The 17,462-nt window shown below is 38.3% G+C and overlaps 1 protein-coding gene across 5 annotated transcripts in view; it reads right to left on the bottom strand.

The window, feature by feature from the left end:
- MYCBP2 (MYC binding protein 2, E3 ubiquitin protein ligase) overlaps positions 1-17,462 on the bottom strand; it is a 269,075-nt gene that overhangs the window by 28,361 nt on the left and 223,252 nt on the right. For 3 of the 5 annotated variants that reach the window (XM_013968297.2, XM_018056494.1, XM_018056493.1), the window contains 11 exons: positions 14,841-16,484; positions 13,735-13,904; positions 12,557-12,801; positions 11,481-11,648; positions 10,141-10,298; positions 8,925-9,124; positions 7,786-7,935; positions 6,314-6,474; positions 5,152-5,308; positions 4,747-4,971; positions 944-1,009 (listed from right to left, as the gene is read on the bottom strand). In XM_013968297.2, the coding sequence (XP_013823751.1) occupies positions 944-1,009; positions 4,747-4,971; positions 5,152-5,308; positions 6,314-6,474; positions 7,786-7,935; positions 8,925-9,124; positions 10,141-10,298; positions 11,481-11,648; positions 12,557-12,801; positions 13,735-13,904; positions 14,841-16,484 (3,344 nt within the window). The remainder of the gene's footprint in view (positions 1-943; positions 1,010-4,746; positions 4,972-5,151; positions 5,309-6,313; positions 6,475-7,785; positions 7,936-8,924; positions 9,125-10,140; positions 10,299-11,480; positions 11,649-12,556; positions 12,802-13,734; positions 13,905-14,840; positions 16,485-17,462) is intronic. The other 2 variants (XM_018056490.1, XM_018056491.1) reach the window with 1 other exon arrangement.

The following is a 17,462-nucleotide window of genomic DNA, read 5'->3' as shown; positions in this document are numbered from 1 at the left end:
ATTTTATTTAAATCTTGTAAGGATAAGCAATACTCTAATAGCTACAGATGAAGAAAGTTAGTTAACACAGATGGCAGGAGTCTAGTAAGTGGTAGAGTGGAGAATTAAAATACAGGTCTGCTTACATTATATGTATTATATGGCTTCTGAGCACAAGTTACATAAGTGAAACCACTGGAAACAATTTTCATGACTGTACCTATACTGCCTGTAAGTAGAAATACTCAAATGACCAGCAATGAAGTCCTGTTTTGTGCATCTTTACATGAAAGCACATTTAAAGCAAGGATTTTAGCTGTGCAGTTAGTTAATGTTTTACTTTTGAAGAAACACTATAATACTATGTAAATTCACATTTGTGATGACTTATTTCAGTATATTTCATTGAGAATCTAACTCTTCTCAAGGATTAAATTTCAGTGTACTGTAAAATGGTTTTTGACACTATTCACTCACAAGGGAATGAGTTTATACAGCATCTGTCACAAGCCCAAATAAGACTTGTTTTCTAGAGTAGGTTTGTATATTGACTTTTAACCTGGATATACTGCAGTGTTGTAAATTGAAAGATCTTCAAGGTACAGGACAATAATCTACATTATAATCTGAAGTGTGGCTGAATTATAGCGGCATTTGTGAATTGAATCTATGAAGAATTCTAAGGCACCCTGAATCTCCACAGGGGAGCAGAAGTCAGGGTGGAGGGCTGTAGGCACAGTCTACTTACTCAATGACTACAGAACATTTAGGAAAATAATGGGTAAGATGTTTAGAACAGAGACAGTTTTAACTATTCCCATATGTGGACTATTTGCCAACTTGGTGTTTTGAAAAGGCATGATTTCCTATAACAGTGTGGCATGCCAAAATGAGAGCTCAGCAGTGGGGACTGAGAAGACATCTCCACCAGGCAGTGAAAACATCCAATGACAGCTTTAATTACCTGCTTTATTCTGCACAAATCTTCTACTGCTTTGCCAGTTAAGAAGGTCATTGAGGTGACTTTATTCTAAAATAAACAATTCAAAATCGTTATTATGCCATGTTCCTGGCTCTAGAGCGGACAGTGATTTCTTACAGCCTATCAATATCATATCAACTCTTCTGCTTGTCTTCTATAGCCCTTCTTAACTGACTTCATTCCATCTGTGAAACCAATCACAGTTCCTACAACTCCAGTCTTTTTCTTATCCTCACAAACTCCGTCTTGAGCCACACATTTCAGTCCTTCTCTATGGGCTCTGAGAGAGGAGGCTGGCATTCCCTCTTTTCATCCAAAGTCTAATCATTTAAATTCTATCTCTATCATGAAGTCTTTCAACAATTCGCCTTGCTACTTACGTCCCATTCTTATTACATTATTCTCATTGCCTCTGGTGTAAAAGGGAGGAAGGCAGGTAGCTTAAGCAACAAATACTTGCAAGTATCACGATGCCCCCGGACAGCCATCGGGACTTGGGAGAGGACACATGAGAGAGATGAGTTCTATCCCCTTGAGATCTTTGCCAAATTAGGGAAGGACCATTTAACGTATAAAGTAAAGTAGCAAAAGAAATTTAATAGCTTTAAGTACTGGAAAGAATCATACTGGTACTAGAGTCAGAGAGACCTTAAGATTGGGTAAGTTTTATGCCAAGTACATCAAGACATATGGACATATGAATTCCTTGGAGAGTTGTATACTTTTAAGTGCTACAGGCTGATGCAATTCAAATTAACAAATGCTGTGTTTAAGGCAGTGTGATGGGAAGGCTGGGGGACACACAGTACACTATGTAAGTCTTAATGATGCATGTAAATCAGAGGAGGTTTCCTAAGAGAAAAGCTGATGTCAGCATATCTGTAAAAAATGAATATTACCATGAGTCTCTCTCCTAAAAGACAAAATGTTAAATTGACTGCAACCACTGTTTTGATGGCAAGTATATTCTACCTTAAAACATGAATCAAAGATAACACTGTACTGAGCAGTGAGTTCCTGTCAGAAAAATGTTCTGATTTATTACACCTGACTTTCAAGTAAGACAAAGTTGTACCAACTGAACTCTTGGGTCTGAAGAGGTGATAAGCTAGTGATATAGTGATATAGTAGCTAAGCCTTTCTCTCACTCAATCTGTGCTGATGGACAGAAGGTGGGGTGACTACAGACAGCAGGGAATGCTCTGACTGCAGACTAAACTTCTGTGGTCGGCATTCTCCATTCAGGCCATCTGAGACCCAAACCCACCACTCTGGCTCTCCCAGGGAAAGGAAATATACAAATGGGAATGGGAGCAGCTTAGCAATGGCCCAAGGGGACTTATTAACACTGTATCTGCAGGCTACTTCCTTTCTGAGGGAAAAAATTCTAAAAAGTATTCTTTCTCAAGAATGGGGTAGAAGCATGGGAATTTAGCAGTTGGTTTTACATTCTTACTGGCTTTTAATACTCAAGTAAATAGGATGCTTTTTCTTCTCCAGTGCTTTTTGTTAAAGAGTGCTCAATTCAGTTGAAACATGTAGACAAGCTAGAGCTAGGGGGAATATATAGTATGATTAAATATGTTAATACAGGAATTTTCCCCAACTCCCTTCTGACGGTGGGGCTGAGGATTAAAAACTAAAGGCTAATTATGCTATAGGTCAAACTGCATTAAGTGCCACTAGAGTAAGGTAAAAAAGAATCCAGAGGAGAGAAAGAGTAACTTTTATAGAAGAGGTACTGTGGGAGAATTTGTCTGCTGGGTATTATACTTGGGAAGAATCTGAAAGGTAGAGTTTAAGAGAAGGACTTCCAGGCCAAGGAAATAACTTGAACAAGGGCATGGAGGTAAAATATCATGGAGTATGCAATCCCTATCAAGCTACCAGCCATATTTTTCACAGAACTAGAACAAATAATTTCAAGATTTGTATGGAAATACAAATAACCTCGAATAGCCAAAGCAATCTTGAGAAAGAAGAATGGAACTGGAGGAATCAACTTGCCTGACTTCAGGCTCTACTACAAAGCCACAGTCATCAAGACAGTATGGTACTGGCACAAAGACAGATATATAGATCAATGGAACAAAATAGAAAGCCCAGAGATAAATCCACACACATATGGACACCTTATCTTTGACAAAGGAGGCAAGAATATACAATGGAGTAAAGACAATCTCTTTAACAAGTGGTGCTGGGAAAACTGGTCAACCACTTGTAAAAGAATGAAACTAGATCACTTTCTAACACCGCACACAAAAATAAACTCAAAATGGATTAAAGATCTAAACGTAAGACCAGAAACTATAAAACTCCTAGAGGAGAACATAGGCAAAACACTCTCAGACATAAATCACAGCAGGATCCTCTATGATCCACCTCCCAGAATTCTGGAAATAAAAGCAAAAATAAACAAATGGGATCTAATTAAAATTAAAAGCTTCTGCACAACAAAGGAAAATATAAGCAAGGTGAAAAGACAGCCTTCTGAATGGGAGAAAATAATAGCAAATGAAGCAACTGACAAACAACTAATCTCAAAAATATACAAGCAACTTATGCAGCTCAATTCCAGAAAAATAAATGACCCAATCAAAAAATGGGCCAAAGAACTAAATAGACATTTCTCCAAATAAGACATACGGATGGCTAACAAACACATGAAAAGATGCTCAACATCACTCATCATTAGAGAAATGCAAATCAAAACCACAATGAGGTACCACTTCACACCAGTCAGAATGTCTGCGATCCAAAAATCTGCAAGCAATAAATGCTGGAGAGGGTGTGGAGAAAAGGGAACCCTCCTACACTGTTGGTGGGAATGCAAACTAGTACAGCCACTATGGAGAACAGTGTGGAGATTCCTTAAAAAATTGCAAATAGAACTACCTTATGACCCAGCAATCCCACTGCTGGGCATACACACCGAGGAAACCAGAATTGAAAGAGACACATGTACCCCAATGTTCATCGCAGCACTGTTTATAATAGCTAGGACATGGAAACAACCTAGATGTCCATCAGCAGATGAATGGATAAGAAAGCTGTGGTACATATACACAATGGAGTATTACTCAGCCGTTAAAAAGAATTCATTTGAATCAGTTCTAATGAGGTGGATGAAACTGGAGCCGATTATACAGAGTGAAGTAAGCCAGAAAGAAAAACACCAATACAGTATACTAACACATATATATGGAATTTAGGAAGATGGCAATGACGACCCTGTATGCAAGACAGGAAAAAAGACACAGATGTGTATAACGGACTTTTGGACTCAGAGGGAGAGGGAGAGGGTGGGATGATTTGGGAGAATGGCATTCTAACATGCATACTATCATGTAAGAATTAAATCGCCAGTCTATGTCTGACACAGGATACAGCATGCTTGGGGCTGGTGCATGGGGATGACCCAGAGAGATGTTATGGGGAGGGAGGTGGGAGGGGGGTTCATGTTTGGGAACGCATGTAAGAATTAAAGATTTTAAAATTTAAAAAATAAAAAACTTAAAAAAAAATATCATGGAGTAGATATTTATTTTGCCTAGCTATAGATTTCATACATTTATAATCAGAGCCTTTCTTAAAATGGGTATTCCACAGTGCCCCAAGTCATACTAATCTGTTTTTAGACTTGAGTTATTTTGAGAATATAAATAGGTTGTTTGGTTGGTGAAGTTCCAGATGAAAGCCTTTTTGCTAAAACTCAGAAATGAGACTGTATCATTAATAAAGGTCTGAAAAGAACTAACAAGCCACAGCTAAGTTTCCTTTCTTACCCCAAGATCTCGGGAATTGTCCACATGAATAGATACATAGCGGGCATTGATGCCTTTTACACAGTTGATGGTGATGTTCTTAGTTTTGTTTTTATCCTCATCTCCTGACTCCCAAAAGGTTTCCGTGGAACCATCTGTCAAACTGCCAATCATGGCAGGTCGGCTTGAAGTTTTTATGTCAACAATGCTGGTTAAGTCCTTTAAGCACATTACTATGCACAATTCCTACCAGAAACAAATAGACATAATTGAAACACTCAAATGGAAATCTTCCACAACAGTAAAATAGGCATGAGATATAAATAAAAGTAAGTATCAAGTTGTTTAGGAGTAATTTTCAGTTTCTCCTTCAGTACATTGTTGAGTATTAACAGGATAACACAGGATAACTGTTAGACGACTGACCTGACTCATAGCTTCAAAGCCAGACTGTATGCTGATGCTAAAACTCTCTTCACTGTCTCCATCATCTGATTTTGACAAAATATTGTTAATGTGATGAAAGACATTGCTCTGATGGAGGAACTGGTGATCAGATTGCTTGAATTTCAGACTCCAGCACCTAAAAAGGTGTAAGTAATATAGTAAATAATTCTTTTTCAGGAACCTCTAAGGAATTCCTTAAAAAAAAAAAAGCACTCTGCAGCTAATCTTAATGCTGTAGGTAAAATAACAATATTAGAAATTTTTAAAATTCAAGAATCAAAATGATTTCTACTGGCTTTTGGAGAAATATACATCATTTCTGTTGAACAATGTAAATTCTAAGGAAAGTTCATCCATTTTAAATACAGCCAAACTGACACATGAAGATCAAAGCTATAAAAGCAAAAAAGGTAATAAATCAGTTTTGTAGACAAGTGTTATCCCAACTATAACAGCCTCTTAAAATTTATTAGTCCAACAATTCTACACTAATTCATCAGAGTATAACACACTTTGTACTTCTAAAATCTTGCACTACAGAATCTCTTCTCTGCTGGTCTCATCATTAGGAATGTGGGTAGACAAAATCACTCTGTCAACCTATTTCTTATAAAAATCAGTGGAGGATTTACTTGTATGTGTAGTCCAGTACGAGGCTCTAGTGATAAAGTTCACAATGTAAAAGTAATGGCGAGGACTTAAAAGGAGGAGATACTCTTCAATGTAGTTTCAGGATTGGCTGCATTTCTCTTGATATTCTTTTCAATTCAAAATCCTATTTTGAATTCAGTTTTTGAGATTTCATTGCCCTCTCCATTTTTGCAACATTTAAGTTTCTACTCTTGAGGAGCACTGAGACATGTGATTTGGGGTAGCAGAGAAAGGAAAGTGAGGAAGATGGTTTCAGACTGTGACAATTTAGAGGACTCAGAAGTATACCATCCACAATTTACAGAGGGGCCAACAGGCATGAGCTGAGGCGAAGGGCAATTCTAAATTATAACTATAATGAGGGAGGTCATTCATATAACACAGGATTCTTTCTGCCTTAAGTATTTAAAGAGATCTTTCAAGCATTTCATGCTCTGACTGCTTCAGAAAACTTTTCCAGGGTACTTAGGACACTTGGAAATAAGATTACCTCAGGGCCATCTGCTGTAATGAACTGCCACTGGGGAGAGACATCATAAGATCGGAGATGGTCTGAAGTAGGCGGTGAAACGTGTGTGGTAAAGGATGAGCGGCTTCCCCTGCAATCACTATATCTGAGAGCGGATGCTCACATACCCTCGTATCTTTCTCCTAAGACAGAAATGGCAGGCAAGTTCATCAGTTTGGGAGCTGGAAGGAATTTTTCCCACAAAAGAAAACGTGTACCTTAACGATACTGATGTAGTAGAAATGTAAACAACAAAACCAAACCATACCTCAAACATCCAGTAAGATTAATTATGCTTACATTTTTAAAGGAAAAAGTGATAAGGTCACCTATAAATAAAATCACCAAACCAAATAAATGCCACATATGAGGATCAATTCCAGCGTACTCACTAATCTACTAGCAGAAATGAGCCTTTCCCTTCAGCTGAACACCACCCAAAATGCTGGCCCACAAAGTTGGGAGCCAGTAAGCAACTGTTTTCATTCAGTAGGTTTTGGGGTATCTGTTACACAGGAATAGACAGCTCTTACGAATGTGTGATAACGTCACATTGTAATTGTGGATTGTTTTCAATTTTCCCTTGCAGCCCTATTGATTTTCATTTGATATCTTTAAGGTTATTTTATTAACTACATGCATACACTGAAGATACAGAATTACTCTTTTTATCATTTTGTAGAGAGCCTCCTTATCCTTATTGATAATTATATCTTGAAGTCTATTTTATCTGATGTTGAACTAGCTGTAGCAACCCAATTTTGATTGGTATTTATCCAGTATATCTTTTTCTACTTTAACCTTTTACTTTTAATCTTCCTCTGTCCTTATGTTTTAAAAGATACGATGCTTAATAAACAGTACCGAGCTTTTGTTTTTTTCTATCTATTCTGACAGCTTTTTTAAATTGAGGATTTAGTCTTCTACTTTTTTACTGTAGAAATATAAACGAATCCATAAATCACAGCTACAGAGGTATAAATGTGGCTGGAACCCAGGCTTCCAGGGCCCACAGTCAATGCTTTTCCATGATACAGGCTGCTTCCTATAAAACTGAAGTCCCTTCTAGCCAAACTTTATGACTTTCAGGTCCAGGCACAATCTCATTTTCATTCTCTGTGCCTTACAGTAATGCTGTGAAGTAGATGGCCCTTCTCTATAATAATGTTGCCTTCTTCATCTTATATTGCACTGTACAGTATATATCTTCCAACTGAGTGCTTTGTGTGTGACAGTGATGGCTAGTGAGAAACCAGAATTGATTGACAGTGTTTCTGGAGACAGAGAACTTTCATTCAGCATAGTTAGTATGTTGCTCATAGCTCTGAATTGGTATTCTTGCCTTTAGGTTATATAATCTGTGAATGACCTCATGTAAATTATGGTATTACCTGAAGAGAGTTCGACTCTTCTATAAAAATATGGACAAATAAAAAACCTAGAGTCTCACTCACTTGTTCTGCATTTTCTTTGTTTGTTTTGTTTTCCTCATCCTCTTCTTCCTCTGGTTCCACTGGAGCAGGAGTCAGAGACGCCACGAAATGCCACAGAACATCATGGAGAGAAGTGGTCTGGATGACGTTACACAGAAGCCAGTTGAAAGCCTGCACGAAAGAGAAAGTGAAACTCGCTCAGTTGTGTCCGACTCTTTGCGACCCCATGGACTATATAGTCCATGGAATTTCCAGGCCAGAATATTGGAATGGGTAGCCTTTCCCTTCTCCAGGGAATCTTCCCAACCCAGGTCTCCTGCATCACAGCTGGAATCTTAACCAGCTGAGCCACAAGGGAAGCGTGAAAGCCTGATAAAGAGAACCTTCTGGGACTCAAGTATTTTACGGGAAGACTCTAGGAAGACTGATTGTCATTTCACTGAAAGTACACTGAACTTACACTGTCAATAATTCTGGCCCTAATTTAAAAATCAATAGTAGGTAATATAATACCTATGAAATGCAATTCAAAAATACTTTTCCAAACTACTTTTCATTTCAAAAATTTGTCTGAATATTAATTTACACAAGCACATTTTTTCCAACTTGCATTTAGAATCAACATGCATTTAGAATGTTTCTTAAGTTCTACACAAGCTGCTACTTACTTAAATATAGATTCATGTGGTTCCCACTGATGAATATCATGAGTACTTTCTACTCCATGATAAAGAAAAAAGATTTGTTATATATACAAGTCTATGATATACAGTGATCCATTTTCAGAGAACAGAGACCCAGATAAATTATCTTCGTTAAATTTATAATTCAAAAGCCCTTCTTCGGATCCCTTTTGCATGATTACTCTTACTGAAATGACAGTGTGATTATAAAAAGCTTTTTTAAGAAGATATTATCATGATTCAGATAATAAACCAATGTAAAAATGATGTTTTTCAGAGTGCTTAACTATGAAACTCAAATTCATTTATATTCCTAAACCTAGGAATTTAATTTTGTTGCAAACACAGTATTTTCTATTCACTGAGGTCTCTTAATTTGTCACAATTTCTGTTCAGTAGAAAACTGACATCATTAAACAGAACCATCATATGAAGCTTATGATTAATGAATTAATAATCCTATTCATGTATTCTTACCTCCATAGCAAAAACTCGACAAGCAGATTTCCTTAAAGCTTGTTTCATTGCTATTTCCAGACCTTCTAGATCATGATGCTGTATAACAAAGGCTAAGACTGGCCACTGGAAGTTCCGTTCTCCTTTGGAGAGGGAGCTGTGGGCTGAGATGAGCCGGGACAGCTCGGGAGATGGATGCCTCAAGAGCGAAGAACCCACTTCTGTTTGAAGGGAAAAAAAAAAGTATCAATTTTCATAGGCAACACATACTAATATATTTAAAGTGATTTCAAAAAACAGTATCCAGCTTATTCACTTAAGTGTCTTCGGGGGTTTTTTTGTTTTTGCATTTGACACAAATCTTAATGATTTCAATTTTTTACTGAAGTTCAGATTTAAATATCTTACTTAAAGTTATATACCTATTAAGTTTCAAAGGTAAGTTTTGAACCCAGGTCTGAAAGTTCACACTTTCTATAACACTATACAAAATGTGATTTATTTTCTCCCCAAATGGAATCTACATCTTATCCCCAGCATTTTCTAAAGGACTGCTTTGTAACAAATGGTATTTCATTAAGAGCCCAAAGATACTTGTTGAATATATCCTCAATATTTTCCTAGAAGATCTCCAACAAAATATATAATCATCTACCTAAAAATATTAGGTCAGATCTTCATTTAGTAAGTAGTTGGCCTGATAAACCACTAACATGTTATCCTTTGCTTCTTGGATTTCTTTCCTTATTCTTAAGACAGAATTAATTAGCCTCAATTTGGGGCTGCCAATACTAATTAGTCCAGATTATCTAAAATTTTTCACTGATTACGAGCTAGCCGTATCTCCAGTTTTTATTATCTGTTTGAGTGGTAGTACTTACAAGAGTTAACAAGTTTCTATTGAGAATATCATTGTGAAAGTGTCAAGTCACTGGAACTGCTGATTTACTGAAGCTTAGTGGGAGGGATAATGGTAGCAATATTCAGCTTAGATACCTAACAAGTAATATATTTTAAAGATCCGTTTATTCTTGAATTATAGTGCATGATGTCTGGGTGTCTCTTCCAACTAAGATGTAAAATTTAGAGAGGCACATTTATGGCTGTGTCACACAGAAGGAATGTTTAACCACGATTTAAAATTAATCCATTCCTTTGCCTTCAAAAATTAGATTTAAAAAATCTACAAATAAAATCATTAGGATCACTCAATCTTCTTTTTCATCTTTATACTTACCAGTATCTCCACTGTTAACTCTTCTTCGAGGAATGGCTTTAACTCGTGCAGGTAAGATGGAGTGCTGTTTATCATATTCAGAAGCAACAACGGAGTAGGATCTTTGGAAGACAGTTCTCTTTGCGAGATCAGTATCAGTTATGGGACTAGTTTCCAGACTGCAGATAGAACAAGGTGACAGATAACTCAGGAGAAAAAGGGAATGACGTTGACACTGTATTTACTTAGTTTTTAACAGCGTAGTCAAATGTGTGAACCATGTGGAAGAATACAAATTCAAAGCCAACTTGACAATATCTCTTTAAGCCATAATTGGATCTTTCCAAATGTAATCACATTTTGACCGATTTCAGAACTGCATCTTAAAACTTTTGCTTCTCTTAAATGTACTTTGCATTTTAAATGAAAAAGAAGAAAAGGCATCAAATATTCTAAGCTTCTCTCAGAAGCAAAAGCACTGGTGGAAGACACATGTCATGATATTCAGGAAAAAAAGGCAGATATATTCATAATAGCACTGAATAGGAACAATGAAAATATATACACGAGGAAACCTAATAAGAGGGAAAATGAAAGGATGTAATTTTCCTCTGGTTCTGAATGTTCTATGAGGTTTCTCATTCTCTGGAGGTGCTACCCAAAGCTCTATCTGGAGCATGGCCATACCACAGTGTACTGAGAGATGACAAACTGGTTCGTAGCCTCAGTTACACTATACTTAAAACTGTTTGAGAACTCAGTGGTTTTCAGGAGGGCTGTTGCACACGACTGAAGCAACTTAGCAGCAGCAGTAGGAAACCAACCTCTATTTTTTTCTTTTTTAACTATACAACATTAGAAAACAGTTACAAAAGTATTAAGGTGGTTATGTAATTTCTTTTATTGGGGCATTTTAAGAAAAAGATAAATACCTTTCTTTACTATGACAAATTTACAAAATATTCTTTTTGTTTCTTTTCCATTGGTCAGGCCTGGTTTAAAATCCTATGGCCCTCAGTAAAGCTTATATATTTTCTAGTAACTGGCTAAATCTGGCTGTGTTGTGTCCTTACTGCCTAAATGAGTATACATTCTTGTTAGAATAGATGATGAATGTTGTATATAACTAATTGGAATAAAGGTGATCTGTGCTCTCCAACTGGATCTGCTATCAAAGACCTCACCTGATTCAGGAACGCATGCCTTTTCTTACTGCTCTAATAGTCAGGACAGTTGACGTGACTTCCTTCCTGAGATAGAGGGATGCATCACTATGGAAGAACCTCTAGAGCATTGTCTTCTGTTTAAAATCTCTCTTCCACCAAACACTGGACTCAACAAAAATATAGTAACTCAAATACCTGGGTGGCATGGACTTCATGTTGCTCTCGGGCTCTTCAAATACGTTGGGACTCGCATCAGGGGTTACTGATATGTACGGGGCTGGCACAGATGTTGAACGCAGGTACCTCATTTCATCCTGGAATAGGTTGTCATCTTGATAGCCCACAAAATTTTCATGATGATGCCTGCATTAAATCAAACCCAGTAACTTAAAGTATTATGGTAATACAGATACTTTCCATTTTTAACCTCCTTTGTAAAAGCAAAAATAACTCATACATCTATAATTGAGGAGTGTAAAGTATTAAAATAGCGGCAGATGTAAGGAGGAAGAAATAGAAGGCTGATAATTTTACACATAGGTATTCCAGGTACCACAAACATTTCAAATACAAAATTGAATTTCTTTCCTTTTGAGAACTTTTCCATCTTTCAATGTTTCAGTGAGTGATCCCACCAGCTATCTGGGTGCCTTAAGCTAAAATATCTTGGTGTCACAGAGGGCTCAGCCCTCGGCCATGACCAGTCCTTCAGGCCTGTGGACACTGGGTTCCCTTTCACTATTCTCTCTTCTTGTTTCCCCATCATCACTGCCTTGCTTCAGGCTGATGACATTTCTTGCATGGACTACTGGAGTATAAGTAGTGACCTTATGGTAGGAACACATGTTAGAGTGAAATTTGAAAAAGATCAGAGATATATGAGATGTTTCGTGGGTTAGGGGGGAATATATCTATTCCCCAAAGGGCTAGAAATTATAAAATTCATAGAGTATGCCATCAGTTTTTATATGTTTTACCATTTGATTCTATCCTTTTCAAACTGGAACACAGAGGTGCTAGTCTAAGTACAATAAACAGGTGACTGAAGCTGAAGGCTTGTTGCACTTGGCATTCCCGGTGATTTTTTCCAACGTCCCAAATGTACTTAGTCTCACATTTTCATTTTTGTTTCCTGTTCATTTTACTGAATTATAAGTTCAATGACAAACAAACTACATAACTCTGCTTCTTAAAACGGAACTGCTGGTTGGTAAGTCATGCCAGCAGGCAACTTCCAAAGTGATTTAAAAAAAGCAGCCAAGTGACATTACCTAGCTAATGTCTGCAGGTAGAGACAAGGCATTTTAACAGGAAGGTCCTCAGAAATGCCCTCTTTCACGCTGGGGAGTTGAGACTGGAATGGCTTTGCTGGATGGTAGCACAGAATGCTGGGTTCGGCAGCGCTGCTCAGCGACAGCAGGAAGAGGGCATTCGCTTTAATCACCTGGTGGGCTTCCATGGTGGGCAAGGCACGCGGAGTCTTGACTTGCATCGGCTTCCTCCTAGACTGCTTGACCTGGAGGGAGAATTTTTAGGGATCTTTTCCTGCTTATATTCAAATGTGAGATTTCTTAACCTAAATACTTTTGAGTTGATAATACAAATTATTAAATACTTGTAGAACTACTTTAAAACAATAATAGTGATTACCAAAAACGACATTCACTTCATGTTTCTGAACTGACTGAAACTAATTTATATCAAATACAAACTGTATTTTTTTCTCTTTTTGGTGAAAGTTAAAAACCTAACTAGTAAAATCTAGATGTAATTATTTAAATAAAAGAGTAAATAACGTGTGCGTGTGTGTGTATCTGGCAAATATTTTCAGTTAGGTGTGTCACTAATGTGAACGATCCTCACTTTCCGTAAATCCTTAATATAACTAGGTATTAAGAAAAAGAGGAGATAAAACAGCAGAAAAAGAGAAGGAAAAGGAAAAGAGAATTTAGAGAGAGAAAAGGTGAAGAGGGAAAGCTAAATTATGTAAGCAGGTGACTGAGTAGCATAATATTTTTAATATCAACTATATGAAGTTGTCTGATGACATGATCCTAAAAAGAGATTTTTTTTCCTCCCTCTTTAATCTCCTTCCCCATCCCAACCCTCTGGGTTGTTACAGAGCCCCTGTTGCTTTTTTTTTTTTTTTTTTTTTTTATTGAAGGGTAATTGCTTTACAGAATTTTGTTGTTTTCTGTCAAATATCAACATGAATCAGCCACAGGTATATGTATGTCCCCTCCCTTTTGAACCTTCCTCCCACCACCCTCCCTAGCCCACCCCTCTAGTTATTTCAGAGCCCCTGTTTGAGTTTCCTGAGTTGTGCAGCAAATCCTCAATGGCTATCTATTTTACATATGGTAATACAAGCATCCATGTTGCTAAAAAGAGGTTTTTTATAAGGTTTATCCTTATCATCCACAGTATAGTCAGAAAAAAATAAAACTACCTTCTCCCGGGCAGCAGCCTGTTTCTCCCGGAGGTATTTTTCTCTGCAGCGATCACACACCAGATACCACGTGCTTCCCCCTATGCCGCCGTCACCACAGTTACCAGCCCATCCGCCACAGAAGTGCCCGATGCTATTGTAACCTTGTCCACCAGCATACCGGCCACAGCCTTTGAAGTAAGACCATAAATAGATACTGAACTAAGAGTCCTTAATAGTCTGATGCTTGCTACCTATGCACAAATGACAGATTTCCCTTCTGAAAGCAAGCAAAGTACTAACGTTTTCACTTTTTCTAACCCCCCTCACCCTGCCCCCACAGGCTGTTAGTTGTATCAGCAAACATGCATGTATGACCAGAAAGTAATCGACTATATGATGTCTAAAATACTGAAGATACTCTATACACGCAGATGAAAAGAAATGTTAAGACGTGGGAACATTTAGATTTATTTAAGCGTGTCATAAATTTGGACAAATAGATATAAAACATTCTGTACGAACAGTAAATTTTACAGATCACATATTTTACGAAAGGTTTCAGGAAGAGAAAAGCATCTACCCAAATCAGTAATAGGTGAATTTTGTAATACTAATCAATTGTTATAGAAATAGTTACATTTATCTAAAATACTGTCTTCTGATGAAACAGCTGATTATCTCTTTCACAGGAAGAGGCCCATAGAAATCAATATAATCTAATTTAATTTGCAGTTTTGAACGGGAAAACAATACAGTTAAAGGAGACTTAACGTTGAGACCTCTCCTGTGTGTTTGGATATGTTATTTCTACTGTGTGAGATAGCAATCCTTTGGGTAATATGTAAAATATTTTAAAAGTTAACAATATCTCAGAAATGTGACACACTAAAATGAAACAGTACTAAACTGCCTTGCCATCGCAGTATTAGAATTTCTTTACCTATTTTCCACAAAACTTATACTGCATTGATAAAGCACTTTAAAAATTACATTCTAAGAAAACTATAAATTCTGGGCAAAAGTGTCCCTGTCCTTTAAGGTAATTCATGGAACAGCTTAAGTCGGAAGCTACCGCATCTGTGTTTTACGCAAAGCGCTTGCGACTACTCCGAAGCGCCGCTTACCTGGGTGAGCCTGCCTCATGTGGTACGTCACAGGGTACGGGTGGGGCTCCCCACACAGCTCACAGATGGTGTCTTTCTCTGGCCCTCCTACCGCCAGCTGGGCCATCTCCCCAAACAGATTACCCCTGGGCCGGACTTCGGTCTTCTCTTTTTTCTTCTTTTCTTTCTTCGCCTTCTTATTCTCTTTCTCACACTCTTTCTTTTTGAGGACTGCACAAGAACCGGGACTTGGGAAAATCATATTCTGGGATGCTGCTTTGATAGTGGCCAAAGAGATGTCTTCCCAGAAAGCCACCAGGTGCTGCAGCGTCAAGGGGAGCGGCGACTTCGACTTCGTCGTGTGGTGCGTGGACATCTCAAAAGTGGCCTCGGCTTTCCCGTCTTCGCATTTTTCATGCAGGGGGGGTTCCTTCAGCATGGACAACACCTTATTTTTGTTGATGCTACCCATTTTAGATATGTCTGGCCCATGAGGTGCAATATTAAACATATTCAGTGCTGACGATATTTCCAACGAGTGTCTATTTTTTAATTTGGTTTCCTTTTCTTCTGTCGGCTGCTGGCTGTTTAAGCTACTTCTTATAGGCGCGTGTTCTTTGGAAAGGTCTGGATTAAATTTTAAGAAAGAAGAACAAGCCATGGCGTCATGTACTATGCCTTCGTGCCACAGGAAAGAGGCGAAGACGGCCCGGGCACACTCAGCCACGGAAGGGGACATGGCTTGCTTGGCCGGCTCCAAAGGTTTGGATCCCTCTCCTTTGAAGAGAAAGCTGGATTTTTCCTTCTTGGGCCTGGTGTGCCTGTTAGCACATTTTCGACTTATTTTGGGGGACGCCCTCATTTCCTGTTCCTCTTTCAGTGGGGCTTTTCCTATGCTGAAATGCACTTTATTTGAACCTTCATCCACACTCTTAAATTCACTGCTCTCATCACAGGTGCTGTCTGTTAGGCTGTTGGTTTTTAAAGTACTTGAGGTGCAGACTTCAACCACCTCACTGTGGAGGTTTTCTTGTACCACGTGGGGAGAGGGAGCTCTGTTTTCAGAGCTGGGGGAATCTTTAGAATCCTTTGGTACTGGTTTTGGTTTTGGTGATGTTGATCGCCCCCTCAAGGGTTCTGTGAGGGGCATTTTCTTCTTGCGGAGGGTATCCGGATCAAGGGTGTAAGAGTCTGATTTGGAGCGTTCCCGGGGAGGATCAAGTTTCGTCTTAACAGGAGCAGTGCTTTTCTGAGGTAGGCTTTTATCGTGTGGTGAGGAGGATCTCGGAGAACTAGCACCGGATGGGCTAGACCTATTGGCTGGGAGCGTCTTTGGCTTGGGAGAGGATGACCGAGAACCTGGGCCTGGGGACTCAGCTCTGAAGCCAGAAGACATCCTCCCGTCAGATTTCAGAGTCTGCAAGGTGTTGTGGTTGGGGGACAACGACCGACTATGAGAATCTGACCGCAGCTTTGCAGCGTCGGATTTCAGCATGAGAGACTCACTGGCCGACAGCCCTTCTGTGCCCCTGGGCTTCCTCTGCTCGGCGGCAGTCCGGCTCATGCGCCCATCAGGTTTAAGTGCTCTACTGTGTTTGGAGGACAGTTCTGGTTTTCCCGACGTACACACTGGTCTAGGAGATGCTGAGATGGTTCCTCGGTCACCTGTATGGTCCATTTCATAGTGAAACTTGTTAATACAATTATAACTTACTGACGATTTATCTACTAAACCGTGAAATAAAAAATAACTAAAAAATTTGTGTTGCTTTTCACAGACAAAAATATTTAAAAATTAAAAGCAAAAAAGGGGAGCGAGGAATGATTTCTCGACAAAGTTCGATTACATTTTATAATTCTAATATTCTTATGATTGGATTAGAATAATTTATTACTAACATATGAATGCTAACAGAAAAAGGATAAAAAGAAAAATAATCTCGCTTTTTCTCAAGCAAAGCACTAGGAGTTTCTAGATGGACACCATTTATTTTCGGCATCCTGGCCCTCCTTTGGTGTCTCTCCCTCCTACTATTTCATGCCTTCTTTAGAGGCACGACAGCAAGGATGCCTTTGCTGTCGGGAAGTGGTACAGCCTTCAAGATTATCTTTCCTGCCTAATATCAAAACTCCTGCCTTTATTGCAAGTGATATGATTGTTAGGAGGAAAGCAATCTGACCAAAGTGACTCAACTGGCACAAAAAAACCTGAAAATCCATAAATCTTGCTAGAAGCGTTCGGTATTTTTTTGAAAACGGATACTTAGTAAATTGAGAAGAATTTGTTAACTGGTTATGTTGCAGTTTGTTCTTTTTCTTTTTTAAAGCGAAATGAACAAACTTGGATAAAAGTAGTAAAGTGTTTTGGGGCTTGCTTGCATACGTGTGTGTGTGTGTGTGTTCAGTCATGCTCTAGTTAGTAATCCGGCAAGAGAGTTTTGCCATAGAATCTGTCTCCTCATGGAAGGCTCACAAAGGTTGATATTTTTGTTTGTTACTCCCTTTCACTGATGTCATGTCAAGAATGGGTCAATATAATAAGCATTTGATAAATATTTGTTAAGTGAGTAAATAAACTCCTATTTTGTTTTTTCCCTTCTGCTAGTCACAATCTTCAGATTCTCTGAAAATCCATTACGGCTA

The sequence above is a fragment of the Capra hircus genome, chromosome 12 (assembly GCF_001704415.2).
Source record: "Capra hircus breed San Clemente chromosome 12, ASM170441v1, whole genome shotgun sequence".
Lineage (NCBI taxonomy): Eukaryota > Metazoa > Chordata > Mammalia > Artiodactyla > Bovidae > Capra > Capra hircus.
This window is presented reverse-complemented; position numbering and strand designations above follow the sequence as displayed.